General features: G+C 44.8%; 1 protein-coding gene across 1 annotated transcript in view; it reads right to left on the bottom strand.

The window, feature by feature from the left end:
* The window catches only part of DNAH9 (dynein axonemal heavy chain 9), a 1,064,222-nt gene that overhangs the window by 71,540 nt on the left and 978,981 nt on the right, over positions 1–13,701 (bottom strand). Inside the window, exons 56-57 of the mRNA XM_034647281.1 lie at positions 8,708–8,901; positions 6,583–6,731 (exon numbers count right to left, since the gene is read on the bottom strand). Of these exons, the coding sequence (XP_034503172.1) occupies positions 6,583–6,731; positions 8,708–8,901 (343 nt within the window). The remainder of the gene's footprint in view (positions 1–6,582; positions 6,732–8,707; positions 8,902–13,701) is intronic.

The raw sequence follows: 13,701 nt of genomic DNA, 5'->3' as shown, positions 1-13,701 counted from the left end.
TTCATTCAGTAGGCTCCACGCCCAGCGTGGAGGGCTCAAACTCACGACCCTGAGATCAAGACCTGAGCTGATATCAAGAGTCGGATGCTTAAGCAACTGAACCATCCAGGTGCCCCTGATTCTCAGGTTTTAAAACCCCACCCAATATTAAAAACTGGCATTTTGAAACAAAGGGGTAGAGATACGAAGGAGTTCAGAACATAAATCACCAACTCAAACACAGGAAAGGATGCCAAGCTTTGTAAGAGTCTACACGGAGTAAAACAGTGAACTGTCTGATACATAGACTCCCCGAGCATGGAGACAGTAAGTTTACTTAGTAAGTTGGGGCTAGAGAGAGAGAGGAAAGTGTGAGTCAGTCATGTAGATTCCAAACTGGAGAAGAGGAGCCCATCAGGCAATCTGATTTCATTTAAGATGCAGAAAGCGTGGCTGTCACCAGAGTATATGTTCTAAATGGGTGAATTAGAAAATAAATCAAGCCATCGAGAAGGCAAGAAGGAAGGGGGAGAGAGAGAAGGAGGCACAGGTGCCTAACTAATCTGTGGTTGATGAACAGCAAAATTGCCTCCAGTGAGGAAATAGGCGCTAAGATTAAGCCAAGGGCAGGACTGAGATAATGTATTCAGAGACAAATAACCAATACGGATCAGGGAGGGGTCAGCGTCCCTGAAATGACAGCCTGAAAGTGCATGATGGAAGAGATGGAGGTCAATTGGCCAGGAAGAGTAGGAAATTGCTCATCAACAGGGTATATGAAAGCTTCCAAAAAGGAAAAATACTGAATCAAAAAGAGGAAACTAGATTTTGCCAACATGAAAGGAATAAAACCTCCAGAAAACAGAAGGAATACAGAAGTCTGTAAAAGGCTAAACATCGGGAATAACTCAGCTACGACAACAGTTCTTATGACATCCATTCATTTGTTAATTCATTCAACAAATATTTACTGAGTGCCTTCTCTCTGTTAGTTATGCTTTTAGGTACGGGTTAAAAAGCNGTTAATTCATTCAACAAATATTTACTGAGTGCCTTCTCTCTGTTAGTTATGCTTTTAGGTACGGGTTAAAAAACGAGGGGCGCCTGGGTGGCGCAGTCGTTAAGTGTCTGCCTTCGGCTCAGGGCGTGATCCCAGCGTTCTGGGATTGAGCCCCGCATCGGGCTCCTCTGCTGGGAGCCTGCTTTTTCCTCTCCCACTCCCCCTGCCTGTGTTTCCTTTCTCGCTGGCTGTCTCTCTCTCTGTCCAATAAATAAATAAAATCTTAAAAAAAAACAAAAAATGATAAGCAAGAGGACATGGTCCTTGAGCTGAGAATCTTAATGACAAGCAGGTAGGCAAACATAAGTTAAAATTATAAAAGGAGCATTTGTTTATTTAGTTTTTGAAGATTTTATTTATTTATTTGCGAGAAAGAGCAAGCAGCAGAGGGAGAGGGAGAAGCTCAGCAGGGAGCCTGACGCAGGGCTTGATCCCAGGACCCGGAAATCGTGACCTGAGCCGAAAGCAGATGGTTCACTGGCTGAGCCACCCAGGCGCCCTTAAAAGAAATATTTAATTAGAAGTGTACTGAATGCCCTGAGCAAATACATGTGTAACAGGGAATCTCTGGTCTTGCAGGGAGGTTAGGAGAGGCTGGTACCTGCGGGATGAGTGGGTACTGCTCCCTTGAATTGCTGGGGAGTAGTTCAGGTAAAAGAAATCTCTTGTGAAAACGCCCTAGGTCAGGAAGGCTCAGAGTGTGGCTGAGGATCTAAAAGGGCTATGTGGCTGGAGTAGAATGAGCTTGTAGGAAGAGAAGATCCAAGGCTTGGCACAAAGGCCAGGCCATGCTGGCCACCCAGATCATGTCAATGGTACTGGACTTTCCCTAAAACAATGGGAAGCCACTGGAGCATTTTAAGTAGGAGAGTGATACGATCAGATTTGAGATTTAGCCAGATGTCCTTGGCTGCAGAGTGGCAAAAGACTGCAGGCAGGGGGGAAGACTGGGGATGAATTAGGGGCCCACCGGGTCAGTCCAAGTGAGATCACTGTGACTCATATCAGGGAAGCAACAATGAAGAGAGAAACAAGGACAGCAGTCCAAAATGGATTTAGTAGGTAGAATCAATAGGACGACATGTGGTGGGTGGTAGAGGGAGTGTCCAAGGTGACTGATTCCAAGGTTTTGGGGATGAGCAACTTGGTGAATGGTAGTGGTATTTACTAAGAACAATAAAGCAAAATTTCCAGAGGTAAAGAAAGGTATGACTTTTCCACTTACGAAGGTGTGCTGAGTGCTGAGCAGACAAATGGAAAAGACCCACACCCACCAAACCCAGCTCATGGTATTTCAGAATACAAGCTAGAGAGATGATCCAGAACTTTCCAGAACAGAAACAGGCAACCAACAAAGAAGGGAAGAATAGCACCCTACAGGCATTTGACCTCAACCGAACATAAATGACTTCTTGAAGACAACCGAGCAATGCGGATACATTCTGAGTAAAAACCATTTTGCGCCTGGCGAAAATACTGAAAAAGTATGGGGGCAAAATTAAAGCCTTTTTAGACACCCAAGGATTCAGAAATTTTACTTCCCATGATTCTCTTCTGATGGCACATGCTAGCAAAACGAGAGTGGAAAGTGAAGATAAAAGACACAGGATCCAAAAATGATAGTACTTAACTAGAAGATGAAGAAAATAAGTCCCAGGATGGTTAGAGGGCATTTTATCTATTTTAGAACAGAACATAAATGGGCTCTAGGTAGAATATTTTCAAGAAGGATAAAGTGGATTCTAGTCAATACATACAATAAGAAATAAGCATGAAATATTAGTGATAATGGCAAAGGGGCATTACTTCTCCCAAGAACAAGGAAAAGACATTCAAAAACTCCAGGAAGAACTAAAAGCTATCCAAGAAAATCATCATCTAAATATGAGGCAAACTGAAATTTGATATGACTTTGAAACTCCATGCCGAGAACATGCTTTGAGAGACCCCTAGAGGTTAGGACATTGGATCCATGAAGAAGGAAATGTAATCCTAGCATATTCAGTTGCCTCTTTGGTGACTAATATGTGTATATTAATTACTATATAAATGCTATTGGTTTTCAAATATTACAGTTAATTCGTAGACTAGGCATGAATAAAATTACTGATGGTAACAGAGTAGAATGACTATATATTCATCCTTGTCTAGGAAAAAGTAAAACACAGCTGATGCAAGTTGGAAAATTAAAGTCTCAGCTTACAGAGAGGGAAGTCAAGAGAAATGATCTAGAAGTCACAAAATAAAACATTAAGTTTCACTAACACTGTTTAAGTTAACATAGCCAATAGAAGAAGTAAACTTTTTAAAAAAATATTTTACTTCTTTATGAGAGAGAGAGGGCCGGAGAGAGAGAGCACAAGCAGAGGGAACATCAGAGGAAGAGGGAGAAGCAGGCTCCCCCTGAGCAGGGAGCCTGATGTGGGACTCGATCCCAGGACCCTGGGATCATGACCTGAGCTGAAGGCAGACGCTTCACCAACTAAGCCACCCAGGTGCCCCAAGGAAGTAAACATTTTAATATAGATACCAGTATTTGGGAGTTTGCCAACCAATTAGATAATTGGATGAAATGGCCAAATTCCTAGGAACAAACGCCAAAACTGACTCAAGGAGAAACAAAATCAGAACGGATCTGTAACAAGTGAAGCAATTGAACTAGTAGCTAAAAAACCTCCCACCAAGAGCAGCTCAGGTCCAGGTGGCTTCACCACTGAATTCTATGACACATGAAGAATTAATATCAATGTTTCACAAAATCTTCCAAGAAAACAGAAGAGGAAGGAACACTTCCCAAACCATTCTGATGTATAGGTTACTAGTGCCCCAAACAAGGACGTCACAAGGAAAGAAAACAACAGATCGTTATCTCTCATGAATGTAGATGTAAAAGTCCTCAAAGAAATATGAGCAAATTGAGTATAGCAATATATAAAAAGGATTATGCACGAGGATCAAGTGAGATCCCAGGAATGCAAGGTTAGTTTAACTTCCAAAAATCAATTAATGTAATATATCAGTGGAATAAAGGACAAAATGGTATCATTTCAACGGATACAGAAAAAGCACTTGACAAAATCCAACACCTTTTCATGATAAAGGAAAAAAAAAATCAACAAACTAGAAGGCAACTTGCTCAATCTGATGGAGGGTATCTATGAGAAACCCATAGCTAACATCATAATTAACAGTGAAGACTGAATGATTTTCCTCAAAGTTCTAGAACAGGCCAAGGATGTCCAAGCTTGCCATTTCTACTTAATATTGTGTTGGAAATTTTGGTCAGGTCAATTAGGCAAGAAAAAGAAATAAAAAGGCATCCAGATTGGAAAGGAAGAAGTCAGACTATCTTTTCATAGATCACATAAACTTGTATCTGCAAGAAACCTAAGGAATTCACAAAAATCACTGGAATAAACAAGTTCGGCAAGGTTGCAGGATAGGAGATCAATATACAAAAATATACAAAAATCATTGGCGGTGACCGTTCCAAAAACGAAATTAAGGAAACAATTCCACCTTACAACAGAATCAAAAAGAACACACTACTCAGGAATGAATTTAACTGTAGAAATGCAAGGGGATTAAGGGTACGCTTATTATGATGAGCACTGAGGACTCGCTGTATAGAAATGCTGAGTCATTGTACTGTACACCTGAAACTAACATAGCCCTGTATGTTAATCATATTTCAATTAAAAAAAAAGAAATGCAACACTTATGCACCCCAAACTATGAAATAGTAATAAAAGAAACTACAGAAGATCTTAATAAATGGGAAGACATTCCATACTGATGGATCAAAAGACTTAACATTGTTAAGATAATACTGCCTAGATTGATACATGGAATAGTACCAGCCATAAAAAAGGATTGATTTATGTTACAGCAACAACATGGATGAAACTTGAAAATGTTATGCTAAGTGAAATATGCCATCAGTGAAAGACACCATAATGTATGATTTCATTTATAGGAAACGTCCAGAACAGGCAAATCTCTAGAGACAGAAAGTAAATTGGCGGTGGCCTAAGGAGGACATGGGATGGAATAGGGAGTGCTTGCTAAGAGATCTAGGAGTTTTTTTGGGGTGGGGGAGGATACAAATTTGCTAAAATTAGATTGTGGTGATAGTCGCACAGCCTTGTGAAAATATTAGCAAACTTTGAATCATATACTTGAAATGGGTGAATTATATGGCATATGAATTATACCTCAGTCAAGCTGTTAAAAATGTGGTGGAAGTGGACAGTCGTAGTGGGCAGTAGTGGGAGCGAAATTCTTATTTTTTATATCAGGGATTATAAATAGATATCTAGAATTGATCAATGTAAAACTAGTGATATAAGGGGAACCTTGGGTGGTGCAGTTGGTTAAGCGTCCTACTCTTGGTTTCGGCCCAGGTCATGATCTGAGGGTCGTGAGATGGAGCCCCGCGTTGGGCCCTGTGCTGGGCATGGAGTTGCCTGAAATTATATCCCTTTACCCCCTCCCCTGCCTCTCGTGCTCTCTCTCTCTCAAATAAGTAAATAAATCTTAAAAAACAGACTAGTGATATAAGACTAGTAGGAAGTACAGAAGCAACTACCACGAGCTCTCCCTTAGGAAGGCATAGTAGTCACTAGACAATTAAAAGGTGATGGACATAAAGAAGGGCACTCTAGGAGCACATGGGAGGGGAACCTAGAATCGTGGAAGTCAGTAGGGCTTCCTGGAGGTGGTGACATGAAATCGGGATCTGAAGGATGAATAGAAGGTAACCTGGTGAAGGAGATTCAGGGGGACACAGCAGGCTTGGGAGAATGGCTGCCGTGTAGAATACAAAAGAGGGGAATAAGGGAATGTAGGCAGAATGATAGATCCCCAAAGATGTCCGTGTCCTAATCCTCAGGACCTGTGAACATAGGACTTTAGAGTGCAAAGGGAACTCTGCAATGTGGATCTCAAGACAGGGAGCTTGTCCTGGATTATCTAAGTGGCCCCATATAATCATAGGACTTTTTATAAGGAAAAGAGGGAGGCAGTAAGACCTATTTATGATTTCTGATCTCCAGAACTCTACAATAATACATTAGTGTTATTTTAAGCCTCCAGATTCACGGTAATTCATTACGGTAGCAACAGAAAACTAATAATGGAAAGAAGGTGGAGAAATAGGGAGGGACGGGAGGATGAAGTTCCCTGGAAGACACGTTAAGGAATTTGGACTTTATTCTCAGGGCAGTAGGAGCCCTGAAGGGTCATACCTGTGTTTCAGAAAGATCGCTCTGGCCAAAATGAGGGGGAGTCGGGGGGGTGGGTGGCAGGACCAGGTCTCCTCATGAACCTACTTGCATGGACTGTTCCACGTACCGCCCTGGATGGTCCTTTCTCCAGTGGCGACCCCCTGGTGTTGGCTCAGCAATGACCCTGACTTCTCTATGCCAGCAAATACCGAGTACTGCATACTGAGCTTTGAGCCAGGAGAAGAGAGACTGACGGACGCAAGGAGTGAAAGTTCACGTGGTGGGGGCAGCCTCGGCTCCAAGAGGAGGTTTTCTCACCTTGATTCTCCACGTCCTTCAGGGGGTCCACCCCTGGAGACAGGATGAAAAACATGGGTGTGGCTGGTCCTGATTCCTCAAACGAGGTCGCAAAGTCTGGCGCTCTTCCTGCCACATATCGGCTTCCCAGCTTCTCCTCGACAAAATCGCTGCCGGGAAAGAAGTACACGCATGTGTATCTGTCACAGAACTGTGAAACAGGGAGGCCTACAGACCTGGCAGGATGTACTAAAGGTCATGGGCTTGGTAGTTACAGAGCTGGGGCCAACTTCCGGTTCCCTAGTTGTTAAGTCGACGCTTAGAAGCTATGCTGTTACTGCCCGCCTGCTGTCCTAGATCAGGGCTCGTTCTAAACCCCCATCCATCCACACCACTGCCGACCCTCTGTGAAGCCTGGGTGTCCTGTCCCATCACCACCATCCACTGGAAGACAGCCAGGATCAATGCCTTCTGGAAGCTTCAGGAGGCTCCATCCTCCATAAACCTGCGGTCCTCCTTCCCTGCTCAAGATTTAAGGGCCTCTGTCTTCCTATGCTCTCATGCTTCTATCTCTGTTTCATCTTATTCCACTTACCAACGTTCCTTTCCAAACCTTCCAAACCACTTATTGGTCATCTGGCCCAACTCTGGCCTTCAGTCTTCCCCAAGGGCACTCTTCTCTCTGTAGTCTCTTCCGTTGGGCTCATTCTCCTGCCTCTGACCTACCCCAGGACTGAGAGGTGGGATCCTGGTCCTCCTCACTGATGACTGCTATTTCCAAACCATGTCTTCTCCATACTGGGGGGACTGTGGACACCCCGCTCCCCTGGCTGCATCACCACGACCCCTGCAACATCAATGTCACCTACTGTTTCACTCGTCACTCTACTCCTTCCCTGAACGCTTGGCTCATGGGCCATCTCTCCACCGGCCCGGGTGACATCAACATCCACGTGGATAATCCTCCAGAGTCTTAATCTTCATTCCTTCCCCCATCCAGCCACCTGACTTCATGGCCACACCTTCATCCTTGTCATTACTTGAGGACTCTGTCTACATCTGAAACCTTAAATGGAAACATCGCGCTCTCCAATTAAAGCCTTCTATCGGCAGCTCAGCAACTGACTCTTTCATTCCACCTCTTGTTTGCCTGTATTGGTGTCATGACAAACGTAGGATTTTCAGTATTTTGGCCTCCCTTTTTCCTTTTTTTAAAAAATCATCACCTAACTCGGGGCGCCTGGGTGGCTCACTCAGTTAAGCATCTGACTCTTGATTTTGGCTCAGGTCCTGATCTCAGCATCAGGCTCCACGCTCAGCTTAAGATTCTCTCTCTCTCCCTCTGCCCCTTCCTCCCTTTCCTGCATGCTCTCTCAAAAAATTAAAATAAAAATAAATAAATGAAATCATCTCCTTCCTCTTCACTTCTTTCCTAGCCAGCGTCGACTCCATGGCCTATGACCTTAAACAAACAAACAACTTCTTGAGTTAAAACTGACATACCACAAAACCGATCGATCTTCCGTATACCAAATGCCCCGCCACCTGTTCTGGCGCACACACTCAACCGTGACCTTGCTCCCGACTTCTCGGGGAAACAGGAGCCCTCAGCCAAGATCCTCCTCCGTTTTCTGTCATCCTTCCACCACCTCGGCTACAGCCTCAGCCCTTTCTCTCTCCCTTCTTTGTGGTCAGAGAGATGTTCTTCCTTTTTCTTTTTTTTTCATATGAAAAGATGTTCATTGTCATTAGTCATTGGGAAATACAAACCAAAACCACAGTGAGATACCAGTTCATACCCATCAGGATGGCTATTATCACAAGAAGAAGAAGAAGGGGGAGGAGGAGGGGGAAGGATGTTCTTCCTGCCGCGAAGGATCCTTCCACCTGTTCTCTGGGTACCATCGTCTCTCACCACATCAGGTGCGCCCAGCATCCTTCTCAACGCTGCTATCAATGAGCACCTCTTTCCAAACTGTCCACTTAGATATTAAGAAAATACATGGCAAACACACAGCCATAGGCCTTATGGGATCTGGGTATTGGTACAAAGGCTCCCGTTACTACGAACACATGACCTTTGTGCGCGGCTCTGCTAGTCAGGCCATGCCTGCCCTGGGGCTCCCCACTCTCCCGTGTCCCGTACCGCATGGCGTAGGTCATCCGGTCGGGCCGCACGGCTCTCATCATGCAGAGACGCTGCAGGGCTGTCTTGTTCTTCCACTCCTGTGGAAACTTCTCCTTCTCAGGACACTCCGATTCCACAAACTTTTTCCAGCTCTTGGCAGATCCTTCAATGTCCCGATCCAGATTACAGAATCCTTCCATTGATGTGAGTGCCTGAGAAATTTTAGACAGTCTTGCTCCGAAATGCAGTTTCTCCAGAAAGCTATAATTTTCATTGTATTGGGGGGGGGGGTCAAGGAACAAGATAATAGTATAGATATAATTCTGTCTCATTGATACTCTTGTCTGGAATCTTGGCTCTTTCCCCCAGGTAAACTGAAGGAAGCAGAAAGGTATTGATCAAGTCACCTTCAGCAAACTGCACCAATAACGTGCAAGATTTAGCAAATTAAGTGTTTGGATTATTCGTAGCAGCAGAAAAGGAGCAGCACTTGCCTGCAGGGTATTGCCTGGAAGGAGGGACAAGAAGGGATGCCATGAATTTTTCTGGTCTCTGACTCCTTCCTTTCAGTACTCACACTGTGTTGGCAACTCCTGTCAAGTTCTCTCTCAAGGCTCCCTAGCATCATTGACTTTGTGTTAATGCCAACGCTAAAACTTCCAGAGTTGCCTGTTTCCATAAGAATGAAGCCCAAATGCATAACTTGGTAATCAAATGTCTTCATTTAGTGCTTCCTTCCGATCCATCCGGTGAACCAGGCACCCTGCTTCCCTTCTACTCTGTCCAAGAGCATCTGTGGCCAAGCCTGGAGCCCCACCAGACTCATGACCAACTCAACGCCCCGTCTGCTCTACTTTCACCATGTGAGAGGTCCTTGTTCTTTCCTCCCCCAAATTCCACTCCTTCCTTTTCTTGTGCTGCTCCTGATTAGTATGCGTCAAGGTCCTACAAGTTGTTAAATTCCTGTTCATAATCAGCAACCTCTCTCGGGTTCCCCCTCTCTAATCTAGAACACAGAGCCTCCCCATTCTCCTTGCGTGGGCTACTTGGAACTACTCGTAGATTTGATATCTTTAATATAGGGTCTGACTCAATTTTTAGACATTTGATTGGTGACAGCTTTAAAGTCTTATCCCTCCTTCTTCCTTTTCTGCTCCACATCGGGGCAAGCTGATCAGTGAGCGTCGGCGCTCCCTCCTCTGGTGCTGGAGGGGGGCTGTAGCATGTAAACTCCTGCCCGTGTAGAGGAATAGTCAACCTGGCTCCAATCCCAAACTACCACAAACTCCAAGGCGGCCTCCTTCCTTGGCTCTCTCAAGCTATTTTCAGACTGCTTAGGAGCTCCCCTGCTCTCCCTGAAAGACTCATTATGTGAGTAATAAACTCTTTAATACTCTCTTGGTATGTGTGTGGCCTCATCAGTCTTGACATCAGGACCAAATTTTGGGTGGGGGTTCTTCCCATTCCATTTCTCCAGAGTGCCCACATAAACGTGAGTCACTTGGACATTTATCTGCAAACTTTGTTGATTACTCAAATCTGCTTATAAGTTTGGTTTCTTCAATGAGATTAAAAGCTAGCCTATGTCCAAAGCATGTACCACAATGCCATGAATTTTAAGGATCCCAATATATTCTTGCGATTTAGAATTCATTCACTTCATTCATTCACTCCTTCATTCATTCATTCCTTCCTTCATTCATTCATTCAACATTTGTTGAATGTCTACTACATGCCAGGTACTTGGGAATACAAAGGAAACAAAAAAAGGACACATGCCTTCCAAGGAGCTTGTAGTCCTAAGTTAAGGAGAAAGAGGAGATGAGGGAGGACTTAGTAGGTATACAGAATTCCGTTGGGCAGAGACAGAGGTAAAGAGAAGGGAAGGGCATTTTGCAGGATGGGGTCAACAAGAGTCAAAGTCTGGAAAGGGAAGAGTGTGGGACATGTCAGAAAGCAATGTGACTGCAGGAGAGGAGTCTTACCGGTGACCAGGGGCAGGTAAAGCTGGAGAAGGACAGAGACCTTTAACCTGGGCTTGTCTCGGCTCGCTTCCCATGCGGACGAACCCATGTCCTATCCTCACATGCCCTTTCACACAGGCTCCATGGCCCCCAACTTCACCCTGGCCACTTAGCAAGGGATGCGCCTCACTCCTACTGACAAGGGGGGTGGGGAGTGGTGTGTAGGATGGAGAAGGGAGCACCAGGAGTGGAAAGTTCTGGTCTCAGCCTCCCCTCTTAGGACCCTCCTGTGATTCAGAGACTGTTTTTAAACCTTCATGGGCTTTGATTTTCTCATTTGGAAAATGAGGCCAAGTCATCCTTGTCTGAGTGGCTCATTCTAATGCAGATACGAGTGTTCTGAAGACTACAAAACCCTCCCTGGTGCTTTCTCGGGGTTCCTATAGTTAGTGAATCGCAACTGCTGGTTTACTTGCCTGTCACTTCCCACAAGATGGTGAGTTCCCTGCGGGCAAGAACTTTCTAAGGCGGCTTTCTATGCCTTGGGCCTCGCAGGCTGCCTGGCACTTAGAAAGTGCTCAATTAATAAAGTTTGACATCTGTGCGGCCAGCGGGAGGGCTCTTGACAGGCTGAGAAAAGCTGCCGCTGCTGTAATTACTTCTCTCTGGGCCGAGGAACTGGCTCCCATCTTCCTCCCAGCCTGCATCACCATTAAGCCTTCTGCACGCCCATTACCCCCTCCGGCGACACCACAAAAAACAGAGCAAATGACAGGTCTGATCAGCGTCCCCAGCTGCCGACACTGGGTCCCAGACATACATTCTTGGAGCTCTTGGTTGAAGCAATGGCCACATTTAATCTTCCAAATGAGGGAAAGGGATTTCTAGCCTTCTAATAAGCTAAATGGAAATGACCAATTAACCTAATTACATCAGACTGTGTAGCAAAATAGCACTGAGCTCAATTGGCATCCAGAGGGGTTGGTGAGAGGTCCTTTCAGAGGCTGACAGAGGCGTGCATCACAGATGAGATTTTGATAATGAAGAAACAGAACATGCCCATTACCTTCAAGTTCAGCGTTTGGCGAGACTTAAAAAAAGAAATCCTACGGAGGGTAAACCATAAAAGCAGTGTTTTATCACTCAGATTTCACTATTACCTGCTTATTAGTTCTTCTGGGGGGTGGGAACAAGGCAATCAACCTTCCTCATCGGATAGAATTAAAAGACTTTTTTTTTTTTAAATCATGTCCTAGTCAATCATATTTGTTTCTTTAGGATGAAATCCCACCAAACACTTAAAAGGAGCATTTATCAAAGGCTCTGGGGACGTACACGACACCCCACATTGTGTTTCGGCTGCTCACATCCAGCCCTGGGCTGGAGTTGGATGGGTCTAGGCTCTGCCGCTCCCCATAACACGACTCACAGAAAGAGAGAGAAAGCTTCACACATTTGTAAAAGCCTCTGCAAAGCCAGAGGAGCCTAGCCCACAAAACCAAACAAAAAAAGCAAAGTAAAGCAGAGCAGAGCAGAGCAAACAGTCCGTCTTGTGACAAGAGGGCTGGAACCAGGTGGCACAGTGGCTTTGGAGTGGAGTAAGGTAAAATGGAAATGGCAGGGAGTGGCTTTGAAGCATGTATTCCTCATGACTTTTGCTGCAGAGGGCTTTGTGAGATAATATAGACAAAGGCAACTGGACTTGATCCAAACTCACAATTCCTCAACATTTTTCCTTCAGTGGGCAAATGCCGTCAGGCACGACCCCCATCAGCCACAGCCTATGTACACCCCACAGCTGGGTAAGGAATAATCGTAACTCTTACGGCGTGAACTGTGTTCCCCAAGAAGACATGTTGAAGGGCTAACTTCCCAGACTTGTGGAGGTGACCTTCTATTTGGAGATAGGGCCTTTGCAGGTGCAGTCATGGTAAGAGGAGGTCCCTAGGGTGGGCCCTAAGCCATTATGGCTGCTGTTCTTATAAGGAGGGAAGACGCAAAGAGACGCAGAGGGAAGATGGCTGCATGAGGACCTTGAGATGGGCTGCGTCTGCCACAAACCACGGAGCAGGGGAGCCAGCGGAAGCTGGAAGAGGCAATGGAGGAGCCTCTCCTAAGAGGCTCTAGAGGGAGCACGACTCTGATGACACCTCAATTTCAGACTTCCAGACCCCAGAACTGCGAGAGTACCCAGCTTGTGGCGTTTTGTTGTGGCAGCTCTAGGAAACGACCTACTGCCATCACTTCACATTTACTGACCATTTACTGTCTGTTCCACCGAACCCTGTGTGGTGGGTGTGATGACGGCCATTTTGCCCGATGAGGAAAGGAAAGTTCAGAGGAATAAGATAATATGCCAGGGGCCAGCCGCACGCACTCAAACTCGAATTTGAACCCAGGAATGTCTGACTCCAGAGCCTGTGTTAACCAGTCTGTCACTGCACTCCTTCTGCAAATGGGCTCATTTAGAATCAATTTCCAGAATTTATTTTCCATAAAGGCATCAGGCTAGGAGACATTATTCTCAACTCTAGGCCCACACTGTCCAACAAGGCAGTCAATGAGCAGAAGAAATGTGGCTCTTTAATTGCACTTAATTGTAATTATTTTAAAATGTAGGTTTAGAAACTAGGACTTGCTTTACTAGTTGGAAAACATTTAACTATGTTTGGAACAACTGAGATATATGAATCAATGATTTTAAGTCTAAGTTTTATGAAATCTAAATACATATCAAGTATTTTTTTTTAAGATTTTAAGTAATCTCTACACCCAGTGTGGGGCTCAAACTCACAATCCCGAGATCAAGAGTCACATGGATTCCATCAAAATTATAGAGAATGTAGGCAGTAACCTCTTCGACATTGCTCACAGCAACTTCTTTCATGACATATCTCCAAAGGCAAGGAAACAAAAAAAAAATGAACTTTTGGGACTTCATCAAGATAAAAAGCTTCTGCACAGCCAAGGAAACAGTCAAAAAAACTAAGAGGCAGCCCACGGAATGGGAGAATATATTTGCAAATGACACTACAGATAAAAGACTGG

This window comes from Ailuropoda melanoleuca, chromosome 17 (assembly GCF_002007445.2).
Source record: "Ailuropoda melanoleuca isolate Jingjing chromosome 17, ASM200744v2, whole genome shotgun sequence".
Classification (NCBI taxonomy): domain Eukaryota; kingdom Metazoa; phylum Chordata; class Mammalia; order Carnivora; family Ursidae; genus Ailuropoda; species Ailuropoda melanoleuca.
The sequence above is the reverse complement of the archived record's forward strand: the minus strand, read 5'-3'. Positions and strand labels throughout refer to the sequence as shown.